This window comes from Anguilla anguilla, chromosome 4 (genome assembly GCF_013347855.1).
Source record: "Anguilla anguilla isolate fAngAng1 chromosome 4, fAngAng1.pri, whole genome shotgun sequence".
NCBI classification, from domain to species: Eukaryota; Metazoa; Chordata; class Actinopteri; order Anguilliformes; family Anguillidae; genus Anguilla; species Anguilla anguilla.
Window position 1 is genome coordinate 59,520,204 of NC_049204.1, and position 19,552 is coordinate 59,539,755.

General features: G+C 43.9%; 2 protein-coding genes across 9 annotated transcripts; one reads left to right on the top strand and one right to left on the bottom strand.

Annotated features, from left to right (window-relative positions):
- Positions 1-4,119: 4,119 nt before the first annotated feature.
- On the bottom strand, positions 4,120-6,862 carry mmachc (metabolism of cobalamin associated C). 3 transcript variants are annotated; one of them, XM_035413855.1, is made up of 4 exons: positions 6,660-6,862; positions 5,904-6,101; positions 5,188-5,325; positions 4,120-4,903 (listed from the first exon to the last, which is right to left on the bottom strand). In XM_035413855.1, exons 1-4 carry the CDS (start codon positions 6,777-6,779, stop codon positions 4,574-4,576), a joined length of 786 nt encoding a protein of 261 aa, XP_035269746.1. In that variant the 5' UTR covers positions 6,780-6,862; the 3' UTR covers positions 4,120-4,573. The 3 variants fall into 3 exon arrangements, with proteins under 3 accessions (XP_035269746.1, XP_035269745.1, XP_035269747.1); XM_035413854.1 differs by having other exon boundaries at positions 5,188-5,340; positions 6,660-6,857; XM_035413856.1 differs by lacking the exon at positions 6,660-6,862 and adding an exon at positions 6,554-6,573 and having other exon boundaries at positions 5,188-5,340.
- An 85-nt stretch (positions 6,863-6,947) lies between these two features.
- LOC118225445 (leucine zipper putative tumor suppressor 2) lies at positions 6,948-17,590 on the top strand. Of its 6 annotated transcripts, none has more exons than XM_035413852.1 (12): positions 6,948-7,083; positions 8,034-8,111; positions 8,617-8,650; positions 8,934-9,079; positions 9,237-9,318; positions 10,280-10,469; positions 10,726-10,799; positions 11,946-12,022; positions 12,287-12,387; positions 13,439-13,527; positions 13,869-13,997; positions 16,010-17,590. In XM_035413852.1, the coding sequence occupies exons 2-12, from the start codon at positions 8,046-8,048 to the stop codon at positions 16,159-16,161; spliced, it is 1,140 nt and encodes a 379-aa protein (XP_035269743.1). In that variant the 5' UTR covers positions 6,948-7,083; positions 8,034-8,045; the 3' UTR covers positions 16,162-17,590. The 6 variants fall into 6 exon arrangements, with proteins under 6 accessions (XP_035269743.1, XP_035269737.1, XP_035269739.1 ...); XM_035413846.1 differs by having other exon boundaries at positions 6,949-7,083; positions 16,001-17,590; XM_035413848.1 differs by having other exon boundaries at positions 6,969-7,083; positions 7,941-8,111; positions 16,001-17,590.
- The last annotated feature ends 1,962 nt before the right edge of the window (positions 17,591-19,552 follow it).

Below are 19,552 nucleotides of genomic sequence, written 5' to 3' on the forward strand. Positions count from 1 at the left end.
CTCTGGGAACCCCAACCTTCTCATGACTCAGAAACTCAGAAACACTTAATCTTTAATACATTTACTAAGAGTGACACACGCATGTTTTTATTTTAAATGGAATTTTATGACTAGGCCCCATTTGTAAGGATAAGACATGAAGTCTATATAATTCTTGCAACTAATTCTAGTAGCAAAGTTATGTGAGACTGGAAAATAACTTTCACCATGGTGCTATGCTGAGTTTGCACTGTTACCTGAACCAAGAGGTTACCTCCTCGTTGTACAATTTCTAAAGATGTCCTCAATAATGCATGGGAAGATTAGACCTAGTCCTGCTATACACCAGAATGGAAAACCTTACCCGGGCACATTGTGTATTCCAAAGCAGGACAATAATTAATAGCAGTGTGCTAGTACAACTCATGAAAAACATAGTTGCACAGCCTTTTAGGTTTGGTTGGGTCTAAAACCATTTAGCATTTACAGTCACTGTGGGTTGCACACACACACACACACACACACACACACATATTATATATATATATATATAGCATTGCTTATTATAGTCAAATACTATTTAATTACAGCCATGACCCAGTTCTGAGCTTGGTGAAAGACTGCAGACAGAAACCCTTTGAGAGGGAAATATCTGAGCATCTTGCGTTTGCTGCAGACTCATGTGCTGCATCTGAAGAAAGGTGCTATATGGCTCTGCTGCAGACACAACTCACAATGGGTTTGCACTGCCAGCCAGGGGATGAGAGGAGGAGGAGAGGAGAGGACGGGGACGTGGAGAAGAGAGGAGAGGAGGGGGAAAGGACGAGAGGAGAGGATGGAAGAAGAGGAAGAGAGGAGGGGAGAGGAGATGATGGGAATGGAGATGAGGGGGGAGGAGAGGAGAAGAGGAGGAGAGGAGGGGAGAGGTGCCACTGTGTGGCTGAGGTGCAGTAGAGACACAGAGCTCCGGATGCAGGAGTTTAATTAACTCCAGTGGCAGAGACTCCGCAGGCCTGCAGCAGGGGGCTGAAGTGCTGATTCAGGACAGTGTACAACTGCACTCTGAGCGATGAACACAGGGAGGGGGAGAGGCACAAGCCCACAGAGGCTAAAAACATGAAGGCGGAGAGGTGGAAAAGCCACACAGACAGGCAGACGCCCAGCACGGAGGCCACGATGTGGGAAGATACTATGACTGCCCATAGGGGATTGGCAAGAGGAAGAAAGTCGCTTGGTTAGGGAAGTATCATCGGTGGTATTTCATGCCAGATACACAGTACCCATGCCTGGCATCTGTGGTAAACACTGCATTAACACAATTAGCCGTGTACGGTAAACTGGATGTCTTAGTGACAAGGGGTAAGACGTAATAACAAATGTGTGCATCTAATTTGAATGACATCATACAGTAGCATGACCTTCAATGTCTCTATACTGCAGCAAACACACATGCACCCAACAAACAGGTACAGCAGACAACATTAGGTTACCATGCAAAATTAAATTTAATTGTTACAGCTTGAATTAATAACTAGCTGATATAAAATCTATGTTGTAGCGCAATTTTGTAACTACTTCGATGCTGCAGACAATTTTCATAAATAACACATGGATAACAATATTGCATATATAAATACACCAACCCATGATATTTTGTTACCAATGATTATTTTAATGACCTGATTTGATAAACTGACCTGGGATTATGTAAATAGGGTTTATTTAAACAGGATTTATGTTTAAAACCTGTTTCAGACTACACCAAGGCAACACCTTTGGCTGTCACGATTCAATGAATTAACAACTAACAACAACAGCAGTGAATGGATACAGTGCCATCTAGTGGATAAACTTATGACACTAAAGCAAATTCCAAGAAAAAAAACCATATGTTTATAACTTTAGTGTGATGCAGAATTCATGTATACTCTTAAACTAAGAGTAATTATAATGAACAATTATAGAAACCAGAGCAACTTACAATATATCTGGCTGGGATGTAGGGTTTGAAGGTTGGCTGGAGGCATGAGGAAGTTGATCCATTTGTTGCCCTGTGGGATAGCGCCAAGGTTTTAAACATGATGTGAGCAGTAAGCAGGAGCCAGTGAAGTGAGATGAGCACACTCGGACAGACTGAAGTAATGCAGCTTCATTCTGCATTCATTTAGTGGTACAAGTTTGGGGAGAGGGGCGAGAAGGGAATTGCAACAGTCCAGGTGTGAGAGTACCAGGACTGGCGAAGGAGCTGTGTGGAGTATGTGGTGAGGTGGCAGGTTCCTCGACTGCTGCATATTAAAAAAAAAGCTACGGGCCTGACTCACTGCCACAATATGGAAAGAGAAGAACCCGTAGGATTATTGCAGGAGAGAGAGCTCTGAGTGAGCTCTCCTGTAGTATCTCAATTAGTGGAGAGATCTAGCAGAGGTGAGGACTTGAAGGGAAAGTACAGCGCCACAGTCTTAACCAGGCTGAGTTCAAGATGACAGTCCACCGTCCAGCATGAGGCGCCATTCGGGCAGGCTGAGATCCAAAGGGAGACCTAAGTGTCGGATGGAAGGAAAGAGAAGAAAAGCTGAGTGCCATCAGCATAAGAAACCACAGGAGATGGCCGAGCAAAGCAACTGCATGCGAAAGAAGTGGGGCCCAAACACAGAGCACTGGGGCACAACCATAGGAAGTTTCTCGGGATGAGACAAGCCACCATCTGAGGCGACCCTAATTAAGGCCAGTCCTGTAGGATTATGACAGAAGAGAGGGAAGCCGCACTAGCTGACTGAAGACTTTCAGTGATGGAGAGGAGGGCAGTCTCAGTGGATTTTCCTTATTTCTTTTATGTGGTTTGATGAACTAAGACACGCTGGAATTGAATAAATAATCAAAAGAGATCCCCGAAGCAGATCTCCAGCTTTCAAACAGAATTCTTTTCACATAGATCCTATTTTGGCCAAAATCTCATATTCCATCTGGCACATATTCCGAGTCAGGCACATTTCATCTGTAGGTAGCAAATGAATGAAGGAGTTCGAAGAGGGAGTGATACAAGATAACAGCTTGCTAAATGATAACAAATGCCGATTTACCTTAATGTGTTTTATTATTTGTGCTTATCAAATACAGAATGTTCAATAATTACTATTTGTGTGTGTTTGTGTGTGTGCGCACGTGTGTGTCTGTGTGTGTGTGTGGTGTGTGTGTGTGTGTGTGCGCGCGTGTGTGTGGTGTGTAAATGCATGTGCATGTAACAAATCGATATACATATTCTCCATTTAAAAATTGTGGAAATGTGCAGCAAAAATGTATTGAAATACAGCTCAAATAACCTGTATTGAAATATGAACAAAGCACAATTTGTGCATTCCAAAAGATATTTAATATCAACATATTTCCTTCATAATTTAGCCAGTGCATGCACACTAACAAAAAACACATGCGTACAATGCATCTTATAGGTTATCTAAATGCCAGCAAACAGCAAATATAAAACATGGCATCTTTACCACAATGCAGCTTTGCTTTTGAAAGCAGCACCATATTAGGTATCTTTAATGTTCACTCTCAGGTGCAGTGTAGCACAAAATGGCAGCACGTAATTTGTCTCATACTTTTCTGGCACCCATTTCTGGCAGCCACGCTCAGCTACCCAGAGTAAAAGCCTCCTAAATCATTGCTGGAACACATTATACCATTTGTGTTCCCTTGCAGCGTTATATGGAGAGACAGGTAATTTCTTACCGTGGGCCTGTGCAACCTCATCATTTTCGGCAAATCCAAATGTTTTATGCATGTCGTCCCCCTGAACCGTTTGCCCTGGAGACAAGGTTGCATGAGCAATGGCACTGCAATGTATAATGGTGAATGAAGCTTTGCCATAATGCTAATCACCATTTAGTGCATATTTTGGCTTCATTCCACTCATCAGCCAGGCTATGAATCAATATGAACATATACTCTGGCTGGAGCATATTTTAGTGCACTACAATTAGAATACTTTATGGAGGTTAAATACTCAATGGATTTTGATAGTAAAAGTGGAGTTTTGACAGACACTTGACTATATTTCTTTAAGCTGTTTTCTGATGTGTCAATGAATCAATGTGTGAACAGAGCAAAATCAGAAGCATTAAAATGATCTTCAGGGAATAACATGGAAGCTGTTTTATTTGGTTATCCCATTTTTATACCAAACACTCATGACTTTCACATATTGTATTGAGTAGCAAAAAAACTAAGACATACACCTGGCTATCCCCAGGAGACAATTTTCTAAATGTTTGTAGTTCTTCCCGCTTTTTAATCAAATAACATGAACTCATATATGATACACAATAATACATTTTGTCAAATTATGTTTGACACAAGAAAATGACGCAGCCCCCAAACAGTTATTAGCCCCTTCCCCTTGTGTGTGTGTGTGTGTATAAAGATGTCAGTTTACGTTTATTGGTCTTCATTATTTCACATTTGCAAAATGTACGCACATACATTCATTGTCATAAGTGCCAGGGCAGAATTTGCAGCCTCTGAAAGTAGTGTTTCCAGCATGTTCAGCATGTAAATGACTCCCATAAAGTATCAGCTCCCGTTGTTCTCTCCTTCAGTTCTTGGCTTGTGCGCCACTGTCCTCCGCTGAAAACAGCCCCCACTGCCTGAGGAGCGCCGCCCGCTGGCCTGGAGGCGTGGAGAAGTACGTCCGCTGGTCCTGGGAGTAGCGCTCGGCTGCGGGGACGATGTCTCTGTAGCTCCAGTCCTGCCAGCGGAAGTTGAACCTCTCCAGCAGCTCCACTCTGGCCTCCTGGGAGGGAACGCAGTCGGGAGGAGGCCTCTGCTGCAGCTCCTCGCCCACAGCCGCGCCCGGGAACACCAGCAGGGCCCTTATGGCGAACCATCCGCCGAACTTGGGGTGGATGCATACCCCAAACATCTTCTGCAGCGAGGACAGCACAGAGCAACCGTAAGAACACGAGAGGTGAAAGGAGGTAAACAGCAAAAAGCCAGGACAGAAGGAAAGGAGACGTCTCATCTTTAGAGGAGCGTACGCCGTAGGGTACTTCTGCCGACCAGACCCATCCCCCCTCACTTTGATGTTAATTACTTTTCTACCACAACACTTAGCTCATCTGAGCAAACGGGGAACGGTGGAACGCAGGGTGCAAAGGCCGAGACCTGAGACAGCTTCCTCTCAGTCTACCCGATCACCTGACCGCTCACCTTCTCTCCCCAGGGGTCCGCGGCGACGTCTGCACGCTGGTAATAGTACGCGGCGCCGGCCACATGCGCAGCGGTCTGTGCCAAGAACTTAGGCTTCCGGTTTGGCAACACCTCGTAGTCGTAGCTGACATTCACCTCCTGACCTGGGAAACACTACGTGAGGAAAACGATTGCATAGACAAAAATGAACAGCAGCATTTTTTTTTCATCCTTTGACTTTCCAAAAATTTTATTAGCTATTAGTTGCTAAATTCGTGTTATCGACTATTTTTCAATGCATTGATCATTTCATAAAGCAAAATTTGCCTTGCAACCTTGAAGGTCCAAATTTGTTATCGACTACTTTTTCAATGCATTGATCATTTCATAAAGCAAAATTTGCCTTGCAACCTTGAAGGTCCAAATTTGTTATCGACTACTTTTTCAATGCATTGATCATTTCATAAAGCAAAATTTGCCTTGCAACCTTGAAGGTCCAAATTTACCTGACAGTGCCATGGCATGATTCACATGCATATCTTAATAATGCACTGATGGCATGAAGGTTTATGCTGGTGAATGAACTGCACACCAGGACTATCATTGGCTTGTCCTTTAGAAACTATCAATGAGAAATTCAGGAAGACGTGTATATTTTGTAATAATTCTCGTATATCTGGTGAGTACTGGAAAGGAAAATCATAACCCATATAATTCAATGAACAGTGTTACAGTACCTGAGAAACACAGGTACTTATACAGTGTCTGATACACTGGTCAATAGGGTCGTTGACTCCCACGCAGCTGCCACTTTCTAGGAATGGTCTGAAGGCACGCTCAAACATGGACGGCGTGCTCAACACCACCACCGCCAGCGTATCATCGGAGTACGGAAGGTGGAGCGAAGAGGAGAGCACTGCGTTGTACCAACCAATCTGACCAGAGAACACACAAGTTTATCATCTTAAGTGATATCAAATGTAACAAACGCGAAATATCAAAGTTAAAATACCATCGGATTCAAAAATCACTATGATTTGGCGCTTAAGCACATCACTGGGCACCAACAGTACTTAATAGCTACCCCTAGTATGCACTGTCATGACACTGAGGGAGCGAACATGTCATCATTAACGTTAGTGACATGATGGCGAGGTCTAAGGAAGCAATTTCAGAAAGAAGGAAAATGAAAAAACAAAGCAAGTCAAAAGACCATTTATCGAGTATTTGTACTGATGTTTGTGTAACTAGGTACCACGAACATTTGTTCTTGCTTCGTCTATTGGCAAAGTAACAACTGTCTATCTGGCTCGCTATCAAGTTGGCTTGAGTCAGTCTACAACCACTTACAGTCGCCCTTAGCTAACCCTAGCTAGCTATATACTACCTGAATAGCTTGCTGACCTCGCTCGTTGTATGCAAAGATTATCCACAACACAGATGAAAACCGAGAATCGCAGTACTATCAGACGTCAGTGTGAATATCCAGCTACCTTGAAAGGGTAAACTTCAAAACCCAGCGGGGTTAGAGTATCACATAAGACACCCCGAATTCCACCCACGTCAACGCAAGGACCAGCCATAACACATTGAACATACTTCCTGCACTGCATTAGGGGACATGTAGTTTGTGTACTTATTGGAGTGAGACTCTTCACCTCTGTGTAGAACGTCGGGGTTGAAATATAGTCTACTTATTATTTGCCTGCTCTAGATCTTCTGTTACACATTAGAAATACTGCTTCAGACCAGAGACTGTAAAAAATATTTTTAGACAGTGAATCCGCATAAAACTTGCATAAAACGCGCGCAAATGTGTGTCTGTCAGTGACGGGGTTTTTCGTGCCGTTAACTTCAACTCCCACAGTTCAATTTAATGCATTTACATGACTGTTAGAGCTCCAGTGTTTAAAATAGGTAAGAGACATACATAAGTAGGAAGCTAGTACGTGGTATTTAGCCAGCTTCACAGTTGCAGTCATGACTTGATTATGCAGTTAATTTTATATTATGTGAACTCTGAACAGCTCGCTCAGTATTGAATTTCTTTCCATTCCGCACCAACATTAACGCATCAAAGTTAAATCAGCTGGCTAACAAATGCTAGCTAGCTAGCTGGTTAAGAGCGAATGGTCCCCATAGCTAGCCAATTTACAGTAAACTGGGTTATATTATGCATTCACTGAATTAACGTTATCATTCATTTGTTTGTTTTGTTTCACGAATCGGTTAATTTCACTGATCGTCAAAGAAGTCGCACGGAATTGATGCAGTCTAACCTAGCTAACTATTAGTCAGGCAATCCAAATGTGAGCCAGTACAGGCTAACTTCTGTGATTTGCGACCGTTATGAATTTGTTAGCTTGCTGTCTAGCTTGTAAAATAAGATTTTTTCTTGATATTTATAAGTAGGAACACATCTAGCTCGCTAACCAGAAATATATGAACGTACAAAAATGGAAGCGAATGAGTGAAATTGTGAATTAGTTTACACTGAAAGAAAACTGGCTCTTGGATAAGCGAGGTAAATTATATCGTTTAGCTAGCTCGCTGTGTTGCGTGTACTCTTCAGGTTCCCAACAGAAATGCGCTGCTGTTGTTGTACCCGCATAAAGCTATAATAAAATTACATTTACTGCAATGCTTGTTAAATGGTTAACTATGAAACAGTGTGTTACGTTGTCGTAAAGATTATCCGAACCGTGAAGAATGCCTGACTTTACATTCTGCAACGATGTGACTGCTAAGCAAATCTATCGCTGTTTCCGTCGCAGAACTTCCGACACAAGCAATATCCTACCAAAGAAGAGTGATTGCCTGACCCGCAAGCGTAGTGACGTGTTACCACTGTGTGTTTCTTTCATCAGATTGCTCCTGAAATGAACTGGGACAGTGAGCTAAATTCTGTACTGTCTGCTGCAGAAAGCAGTGTGGCCAAAATCCGGGTGAGTAGCAAACCTGAAACTTAAAGAAACGCAAATTACCGTATCAGAACTTAAGCCCCATGTTCATTAAGCAAGCTGCTATTGCCACATGCATGAACATCACTACTATATAGGGTATGTAGTAGTGCCAATATCAACATACTTGTAAACATACTTGTAGTTTGCTGAGACAGCTGGCCAGGATAGGTGGTCTTGACATATATTAGATATGTGTTCACTATATATAAATTGTTTATTCTTTTATTAGAAATAAAATGTATCTGAAATAAAACGAGCCTCATGCAGAGGTGTACAGCCTTTGATACGTGTGTCTTTAGGGATGTGAGTGTGTCCTACAGAAGCTAAGCGTCTTTCCATAGGCAAATTTTGAACACTAGAGGGCCCCATTACACACCACACATGCCCCTGATGTTAGGAAGAGAGAAAAGAATGGTCTGCAATAACTGTGATGACAAGATTTGCTAGTCTATTGTGTGTGATTGTCATTGGTCTTTTTTTCCCTCAGAGACAACTGGCTACACCAGGGAAATATCCAAAAGGTATGATGCGGCTTTTGTGGTTTACCATTTTCTCTAAGGTTTTGGGTTAAAAAATGACAAAGATAGTAGTTTTAGCTTCCTTGGATGCTCTGTTTTTTTAGCATCCACATTTAATGCTTCAGCCATTTTGAATTTAATAGTGCATTGGGAGTGGTCTCTGTTTTTTCAGCATCCACAGTAGGGAATGGTTTGCTGATTAATTTGAATGTAGACATGACCAAGTGTTCGCTCTGTTTATCCCAGAACTGTGTAATTAATCCTTCTTCTCTTCTGCTTTCTGAAGATATGATTCCGGAGAGAGAGGTATCTCATATGACGGATTTTAAGCCTCCCCCTCCACCACGGCCCTTGCCCTCCCTCGCACTCAGTCCAGCACCACAGTGGGAGGACTTGGCCGGAATCCAGGCCCAGCTCCAAAGCCAAAACCAGGTGAGGCTGTGTGCTGCTCGCGGTACTGAGCAGTGTGTTTCTGTGTGCGCATGCATGCATGCATGCAGAGACCGGCCCTAACTTCCTGTGACTTTACCATCACAGCCGTAAAACCTTTTGGAAATTGTTCATTTTGTGCACTTTCATGTTGTTTTAGGCCATTGAGTCCCTTACCAAGGCCTTGCGCTCCATGGAGAGCGAGCGACAGTCCCAGCAGCTCCACCTACAGGCCTTAAAGGGTAAGGTCCTTCTGCGAGTGAGCAGTGTTTTTCCACTGATAACAGGCACTTGGACCGACACAAATCCACATACTGTACCCAACTGGGCTGTGCAAAAGCGCACTGCTGCAGTGCTGTGATTTGTCAGACAGAGTGCTTGAGAAATGAAGCACACTTAGTGTTGTACAGAAAACAAAATAATTAGTGAATGTATTTATAGGCAGAATTCCTTGACAGGGCTCAGTGACTACATAGAGAGAATACTCAGGATGTTGGAGCATTTGCGGTTTAAATTCGGAATATTTAGTTTATGTGAACACATTAATTGTTCAATTTATAGTGCCTGTTTACATGTAAACACATTTTCCAAATTAGTAAGTGTGGATGTACATCTTGGGAGTTTCTAGAGATGTCTAACGTGGTGCAAATGGATAAGGAAAATGTGTCACAGGTTTTATTTCTTTCTAAAATATTTTGTTAATCTTAAAACCCAGGTAACTGCAAAATAAGTAAATTCTATAATACATCTTTAACAACACAAGGGAACTTGAATTGGAGACTTACTGTATGTCACTAGAATAAAATGATATTGCTAATGTTAAATCTTTCAACACAAGCTCCAGTAACCAGAAAGAACAGAAAAATATTGCCAAGATTAGTGGGAGAGAGTTGACTGACAATCTGTCAGTGTCCAAATTCCTAAAATGAAATGGCTACCAGACTCACTAGTGTCATCTGTTCTACTTGTCTGCATCCTGATTATTGACTAATTCATATCGCAGTATTCCAAATAACATACAGCTTAATTGACGTGGTATTATTGTGACTCATTGCATGTTCTGTGTAATGGCAGAATATCAGGCTGTGGATGCAGTCACTGCCACCCTTCCGTAGGCCCTGTGAGATACGAGGAGGCTGGAGCTCATGACTGAAATGGCACCCGTGGTTTGTGGTGATGACGGGGTCTGATGTGCTTCCTCAGAGGAGCTGCGGCGGTTGCGCGAGCGCGAGGAGGCCAGGGAGCAGGAGAGGGTCGGAGGGAGCGCGATCGCGTGCGCCAGCCCGGGAGCGGAGCGCAGGATGGAGAACTGGAAGAGGGAGGTGGGCCGAGAGCTGAGCAGCCTGAGAGGCCATATCGACCGAGCCGTTTCCCTCACCCACCAGGAGGAGAGGTGAGGCCTGCGTCACTTCGGAATCCCTTCTTATGACATCAGCACTGACATCACAATCAGCCCGGGATAATGACGCTAGAGCAAGCAACACACTCAGGGCCTGCTGCTGTAGAACACTGGGGCCTGTGCTGGTGTGAAGTCACAGGTAGTATGGGGCTGTTTGGTGGGAGATCAGGTGTGCTGTAACAGGTGAAGGCTTTCAGTTATTGACATTTCTGTAATCATGTTGTGTGGGCCTGTTGTTCTGCGCGTGCAGTTTCAGCAGCAAAATGCAGAGGGAGGAAATTGAACAGCTGAGGAGAGAGGTGGATCAGCTCAAACAACAGCTGAGTGAGTTAAGCTTGCTGGTCATACGGTCAGATCTCTGCTGACAAATGTATTGCATGCACACAACATATATTGCTGCCTTTTTTTTTTTTTTTTTTTAGCAATTTAGCAATAACAAACTTTGGTCATGGGGCAATGAAGAACTGATTAACTTATCACACCAATTGGCCAAACTTCTGAACAGATTTCATTAACACCTTGAAACTTTGTGTGCCTGTCAGCAGACATAATAGGCAAACTCTACATTATTGGTCCAATTAAACAAATAATGGTGCTGGAGAGCTTATTTCTGGCCACTGAACAAATATAGTACTGATTAGCCACAAGGCGTTGCTGCACCCAACTGAAATGCTTAAGAGTGGCTAGAATTTACACAGGCATATCTCCTGCCTTATTTGAGACATAGTCATGACAATGTGTTCATCGCCTGAAAAGCATGGAAGAAATGATTACCTTTTGGCGAATATCCAACACGTTGAACTGGCATATCTTGACTACAAAGTGTCTGCAGAGATATGTGCTCTACTGAGTGTCATCTTCTAGTTATAAGTATGTATGTTTGCAGTGGTACAGACACTTGTGTTGTAATAGTACTGTACAACATTTCCGAGAGATTGGCTCCCGTTTTTGTCACTGCATCGTCAGTGAAAATAAATCCTGGCTGAACTGAGCTCCCAGTGCTTCTAGGCAGAGCGGTTCAGTGGTGATTAAAACAGGAGCCCGCCTGTGCTACCTGGACCCGTCCAGTACTGAGCACCCCGAGAACCCCCCAGAAGAGGAGCTTAGTCCTTAATGAGTGGGAGTCCTGCACACAGATGAAAGGGTGAAAAGGCTCAGCGGTATTTGTCCAATCAGACGGATCGCTGCCTCTCTCCGGGCGCTGAGTCAGAGATGGCAAACGTGACGTAAGGTGACCAGATGTACCGTGCTGGGCTTTTGGATGTCCTTCCTCATCTCTGACCCCTGTTCCCCGGGGTGTGTGTGCCGGTCCCTGTGTATGTGTGTGTGTGTGGGTGTGTGTGGCGGGTGTGTGTGTCGGTCCCTGTGTGTGTATGTGGCGGGTGTGTGTGTCGGGCCTTGTGTGTGTGTGTGTGTGTGTGTGTGTGTGTGTGTTCGTACACGTGAGCACTGGTTTCTGCTCCTTCGCAGGGAGGCAGGAGGAAGACATGTTCCGTCAGCAGTCAGAGACCAGAGAGGCGAGGAGGCAGAGTGAGCGCAGCTGCAAGGTGTCACACACACTTCTGCTCTCCTGTCATGTGCCCGTTTACCATGGCTGAAAAAAGCTTGGCTTTTAAACGAGTGTCCTTTAAAGATTAGTGTTAGTGTACAAAGAACACAGACTATCTTTAATGCATTGTGAATACATACATGTTCTTTATCCTTAATATTGAAAATATTTTCCTGCGTTTGGACGCATTTCTTTAGCTCAGTACACAGGAAAGTAGTCTCTGTGCATACTGTAAAAACTGAGAGGCTCATGTTGTACACAGACCCTGGAGAGTCTGACTGACTGCTACAGGACACACAGTCTGGACCTCACCAGAACCATGTCCCAGCACCAGAGCACACAGGAGGACATACGTCAGCTCAGGTCAGCAGCTGTGGTCAAACCACGGGGAAAACACAGCAAAATCCAAAAAATAATTCAGTCTCAACTAGTATTTTAGTCTAATATTTAGACTTCAGATCTTATTTCTATTACTTGTTTTGCTAAATAAGATCAAAAAGATTTCCCGCGAGGTGAAACAGTTTGACTCATTTAAAGATTTGCCGATGTGGTAAGGCAATTTCACTTCTCAAGCAGAAACGTAACTGAACTAAATTACCCACAAGCTAATATTTTCTACTTGGGAGAAGAAATAAGGCTTTAAGTAATTCTCATTACAAGGCTGAACCAGTTGTTAAGACAGATGTTTTTTGTATAGAAGAACCTAGCCTGAACTCTTCTGTACTGTACTGACTCACTTGCTTGTGATGGGGTGCTGCTCCAGGGCCTGGCTTGTCAAGGTTGGGCTTTCTCACTGCAGTGTATTCTGCGCAGCTGAGCTACCCGGCCAGTTTCTCATGAGATATCACTGCCTGTCTGTCTGCTGCTGTGAAATAGAAGTCATAAACTAAGACCGAACTGCTCTGTGTGTGTGTGCGTGTGTCTGTGTCTGTGTCTGTCTGTGTTTGTGTGTGTGTGTGTCTGTGTCTGTGTGTGTCTGTGTTTGTGTTTGTGTGTGTGTGTGTCTGTGTTTGTGTGTGTGTGTATATGTGTGTTTGTGTGTGTGTGTGTGTGTGTGTGTCTGTGTTTGTGTTTGTGTGTGTGTGTGTGTGTCTCTGCGCGTGTGTGTCTGTGTGTGTGTGTGTGTGTGTGTGTGTCTCTGTGTGCGCGTGTGTGTGTGTATCTCTGTGTGCGTGTGTGTGTGTGTGTGTCTCTGTCTGTCTGTGTGTGTGTGTGTGTGTCTCTGTCTCTGTGTGCGCGCGTGTGTGTGTGTGTGTCTGTGTGTGTGTCTGTGTCTGTGTCTGTGTTTGTGTGTGTGTGTGTGTCTGTGTTTGTGTTTGTGTGTGTGTGTGTGTCTGTGTGTGTGTGTGTGTGTGTCTCTGTGTGCGCGTGTGTGTGTGTGTGTCTGTGTGTGTGTGTGTGTGTGTGTCTGCAGGTTGAGCGTTTCGGAGCTCAAGGACGAGGTGAGGGGATTGACTCTCAGAGACAGGCGTCCCGCACCTGTGCTGACGAGACCAAAAGCAGGTGAGGCATAAGAGTTCATGACGTGACCCAACCTCCAGGACCTGTGTGCTAAAGACTCAGTGACAATGTGGGTTTTATATCGGTTACCTATAGAGGCTACATGACACTAACTGCATAAAGGCACAGAAGTAATGGGTGCATTTGGCTTATTGACACTTAACCTTAACTTATCATTGCAGAAATGTGCAATTTGTCTGATGCCTCTAATGGGTTTGTAGCCATTGGCTGACAAAGGAAGCGAAAGTGCTCCTAGTGTGTAGCCGCACAGCCGAATGCGGGAGCGCGGCTAATGGAGGCTAATTTGATAATTGCTGGTGTGCGGCTTTTCCCGCTGTCTCCAGCCGCGAGCCGGAGCGAGGAGCGCCGCGGGGAGGCGTCTGGCTCCGATTCGGAGGGGGATTGGAGCCCCACCCCCAGTCTGGGGGAGGTGAGCTCGGACGACCCGTCCTGGGGGGCGGAGAGAGACCCAGGTGAGCCGCTTTTTCGTGAATTACATTACATTACAGGCATTTGGCAGATGCTCTTATCCAGAGCGACGTACAACAAAGTGTATAACCATAACCAGGAACAAGTGTGTCGAAAACCCGAGAGAGAAGTACCGCTCCAAGTGCAGGGAACAACCGCATAGTTCAGCTTGGACCCTGTTGGTTAAACTGATTAACACAAACACAAACGAGAACAGCAACAACGCAGTCTATGCAAAAAATACAAGCAGTAGTTAAGACACGAGTGCATTAACTAAGTCAACTAAGGAACAGCAGCCTAGTTACAACCCTGAGCTTACAGTCAATTTAGAGAAGCTCTGTCTCAGACGCTCAGACGCTCAGACGTCTGCGGAGGGTCCGCGTGACTCAGGGACACCAAAGGCAGAGAGGCTTTATGGGAGGCCCGTTCCCAGCCTTCCATTCCTGAGGTGTGTTAGCGATCCTAATCATCCCGGATGACTCATTCGGGAGATCAAAACCGTCTTCAAAAAAAGACAGCAAAATGGAGGCATGAGCACGGCCGCAGCTGCCTCTGCGCCCCGCCTTCTGCGATGCCCTCTGCCAGCGCTGGATCCCAGACCCCAGCGGAGAACAGACAGGGCTCACATTTAAAACAGAGAGAGTGAGAGAGCGAGGGGGGAGGGGGAAGATAAGCCTGAAATAACACACACCGAGAGAGGGCTTTTGTGCGCTAAGCTTCAGCCACGCCGGTTGACGTGCAGGTGTGTGTGTGTGTGTGTGTGTTCGCTAAAGTCAGTCAGATCGCGTTTGATGTGGTCACATCTGTAGATTCAGTGGAGACAGAGCGGGAAGCAAACAAAGGATGGAATAAAAAGGAATCCATTTCTCTAGAGGGGGAGTGAAATTAACAGACTTGAGGCATCAATGGGTGTTAATGGCTGAGACGCGAACAGTCACGTTATTTTACTGCTAATAAACTACTAATGAAAGAAATTGCCACTTATCCCACTAATTTCCTTGTGATAAAACATTGGCCAATTATCAAAATGTCTGATGAGCAAATGTGTCTTGTAATGCACATACATACATTGCTCTTGCCAAGATTGTTGGGTACAAAGATTTTGGTAAGTTTGTTAACCTCCCATTTAAGGATTTGTGTATCTTAAAAGCAAAAATGTGGGTAAACTAAAATAAATGTTTCCTTTAACTCTCTGTACCTCACCTCAAAACTTGTCATATTGAGCAAATGGCACCTAAGGCTGATCTGGTCCAGTGTTGGTGTTGGACCTGGCCCCCAGGCACAGTGTGAAAGGTAGCCTTCACCAAAGTGACCTTTGAGGACTGATGACATTTGAGGGTGTAGAGATCAGTTTAGGAGGTGGAGGGGAGGTAAGGTCAGAACCTGGCTTTGTTCTTGCTGACTCCAGGGGAGTTGCGGCAGTGGCATTATGGGGTTTAGCTCCCCTCTCCCACCTCTCCCTCCTCTGTGGGCATCCACACATACTGTACACACAGCAAAACGCTTTTACAGCTTACCAAGATCACTGTGATATCAGACTGCTCATAAAAATTAAGCCACACTCAAGGTTACATGTGCCCGATAGCAACAAGTTGTAAACCTGCGCTTTGGATTTCCTGTTTCAGTTATTTTCATTAATAGTTGTGCAGAATGCCTGCAGTCTTCAACACATGCGCAGACACACACACACACACACACAGGACAGATTTACTCTGGCCTCCAAGCTTCTGGTTTCCGTATTTGGAATCTCTTTGACTAGCCTTGGGCAGCTGCAAGAATTAATTTCCTGTCTGAATTTCTTTTTTAGCCTTTTCTATAACTCCATTAAAATATATGCAAGTCTAAGTATAAATTTACTTTGTCCTATTACTTTTTTCCTGTGTTTCAGCACTTTTTTTGTCAATGAATTTAGACTTTTAATGTGTTTGCACAATTTCAGAATGTCTGACAGATTGTTTGAAAGCAAACACATTAATATGTGCAAAACTCTTTTAAAAATTCATTTTAGGTCCACAAGGCAAACGACAAGACTTCAGTTCCCAACTGGATGAAAGTGACGATGGTGAAGCAAGCCTGGAGGAAAAGGGGGAAGAGGACAGTATAGATCTGGAGGGGGACCTGGAAGCTCTGTCAGACAGCCCTGCAGAACTCAATCTCAGTGACCTCTGACCTTTACCAGTCAACCAGGTCACCTTCCCTGTGCCAGCTCCCTGACCAGATATGGAGGAATGGAGGTTACTGTTAATCACCTGAACGGAATGTCTGGAATTGGGGCTCTTGGAATAACTTGGTATTGTGTAAGCTTACGGGATAAGCTAACTTGTTTAATTTGTACTCTGGTCTCAGTGTAAGTATTTCATATCAGTACTTGGACCGCATGGTGCAGCAACACAGTATTTTCCTCTGGGTGTATGTCACGCCTTATATTCTTTTGAGAATACAAATATAGCAGTTTTTATCCAGAGAACACGAAAACCCAAATGGCACCCATGCGCGGAGTGCAGCAGTTACACTAAGCCTGAAATCACTTGGGTTAGCCCTGAATCGCTAATGCTAACACATTACTGAGCTAACTTGCATGGTACCGCTTTCAACTTGCTGCCACTGTATTGGTCTATGGGTCCCTGCGCACCATATTTGGACTCTATGTCATGTGACAAATAACTGAGGAATTGGGATAAAGATGGTTATTTTTGTTTATCATGTGGAATAGACTTTTTTTTAAAAAAGTGAACACATTTCCCAGCCAAAATCCCAATCGGCTCACAGTTGCGGTTCTGTATAACCACACACAAATGTGGATGACTTCACACGTCTTTGCAGACAACGTGTTGCATCGAAAGCAAACTCAGAGGAACTGAGGTATTATGTGCTGTTGTTTTTCTCTGGGTTAGATGCCGTTGGAAGGGAGGATCTTGCACAAAATGCACAAGATGTAAAAACAGTGTATGGTGGTACCTAGGAAATTATTTGCCTTTATTCCTTTCGGTACCTGTAGATATAACTTCTGGAAAGTCTTTATTCCATTTATAGCGAGCATGGATTGGAAATGGCACCCTTGATATGTTCGTACAAACGAGCAGTGTTCCTACATGTAGGCTTACATGGGTGTTACCCCAAGGCTGTTAAATATTGCAGAAGCGCTCTGGCGGTGCTCTGATTATTCACACTAATTAGTGTCGGAGGGAAGCGCCACAGATCTGCAGCCAGACACCCCCTATGGAGGGAACAGCCCCGCAGAGACACACACACACTCACACACACCACACACACATGCACACCCACATGAACACGCACACACACACACATACCCACATGCACACGCACACTCACACACAAACCACACACACGCGCAAACGCGCACACACACACATACGCACACACACACGCACACACAGACACACAGACTGCTGTACTGGAGTGGGGCATTACTGTGTGGATGTCAACTTTAGTTATTGTTCAGAAAGACAGTGCCATCATTGGAGATGATGGGCTTTCATTTGTTCAATTGAAAAATTACTACAGCTTTTATTTTGGATGGTAAGGCTTGAAAACGATGTGTGACAAGTTCATGCAATAAAGCTTACCGTTGAACTAGGTTGTGGGTGTTTCTTTAAATTATGTGACTGGTTCTTTTTCTTTAATTTCACAAGGATGAACTGCCATCAACCAAAATGAATATTGATCAGAATTTGATTACTTTCCCAATGCTTCCCATTCTGTTAGGAATCTTTAAAATGCAAATAAGAATTCATACTCAGTGTTGTTTCAAACATTTTCTATTTTAAAAAACATACAACAAACAAACATTTTTAAATCCACTGCTTACAGTAAACCCTGTATTACAATACAGTACACAATTTTTTGGCACTTATATCCAGAACAACATATTACAAGGGAATGCAAATACGACTCTTGATGCATAGAACTTCTCATTGAATACATTATGATACAATACATCATGATTATCATATTTCTGTTTGGTTTTCTGTCTTATTTTTACACGGTCAATGTTAGGAAGATGGTTTAATAAATCTTCTGAAATGTAGAATTGATCAGCTCTGCAATAGGAGTCTATTTCCATCCCTGAATTTATACATATACATATACATATATATATATATATATATATATATATATATATTCTATGAACATATGGCTTTTCGCTCAATTCTCCACTGGAGGTCTTTGCTTTTTTACCAAGTACGTCAGCTGTGGCCGGGGAGTGCGCTGAAGGATCTTTCCTTAAAGGGCGCTGCTCACCCACGATGCACTACTGGCAGCCGTCAACGGCCCGGTTTCCATGGCTTTTCATCCGGAGCTACAGCCTGCGCACGCGTGAGCACGCTCGAGCCCACGCGGACTCTGCGCCGGAGTTCACCAACAACGAAAAAACCCCCTAACAGCACAATGGAATTTTTCTGGCTGCAGGTAAAAAAAGATGTTGCATGCTGCGAAGGTTCAAGGGACTGCCTCTCTTACTTGTGTCTCCAGTGCAAAGCTTTCAAATGTTAGGGTTTCTGTTTTGCTTTTAGTTGGCAGTCCTGGTTAATTTTTTTAATTTATTTATTTTTTTGCATGACTTTACATTCTGAAGGCTTAATTGGGGCTTAAAGAGGCACGTTACCCTCAGTAACTTTGTGCTTCTGTACGCTGCAGAAATCAATGCAGCACAATATCCTTCTCTTCAACTAAACTGAGGTTAACATTTCACTGAATGGAATACATTTGTGGACAACAAACTTGGGAAGCTAAGTATTTTTGTGGTCATTTATGAGCTAGGTTCTCCAGCAGTTAAAGAGCTCTGACAAGCAGTTCCACTTTACACCGATAGAGGAAAACAATGCACTTTGGTGATAACCATGTAATGTTAATAGGTGAAATCTAAGAAGGAAAAGGAAGTTTAAAAAAAAAAAGTTCAGCCAAGTCCATCGCGAGTTGCAGCCACATTGTCCTCTGCTCAGAACGTGATTGACAGGCAGTTGAGTGTGCTGCTGGCAGAGTTCTGAGGGCCTCAGGCATGTCACAACACAAACTCTGGGGATTTACATGCAGAACAGGCTGTACAGAACTCACTGGAACAGGCTCCGTTTTTTCACCCATACAGCGCAGGGAGATGGGAACGGGCATTTGAATTGGGAAGGAGCCACAGAGGGAGAAAAAAACCTTTACTTTCAAATGCGACCTCTGTGAGAATAAAAAGGCTAAATCTGTCTTTCCCCACATAAGGACACTGAATTATATTATACTGCAGTTGTTCTCAGGAATAAGAGTTGCACTTCCAAAGAGAAGATAACATCAAACTCAGTATAAAAAACAGCAGGGCTAGCAGATGACATTTAGTCATCTCCTTCCACTAGTACACCCAGCATGGTGGGGGAAAAAAAGCTAATGTGACTGTCTCCAACAGCCTTCTGCAGAGTACCACCCTGCAATGCTTTTGAATCCAGATGGTTAAAAAAAGGATTCTGCACATGGTTGCCAACCCCAAAATTCCCATGTGCTTTCAAACTGATTGGCTAGAGGCATTATCAGCCACAACTGGCAAGAAGCACATTCT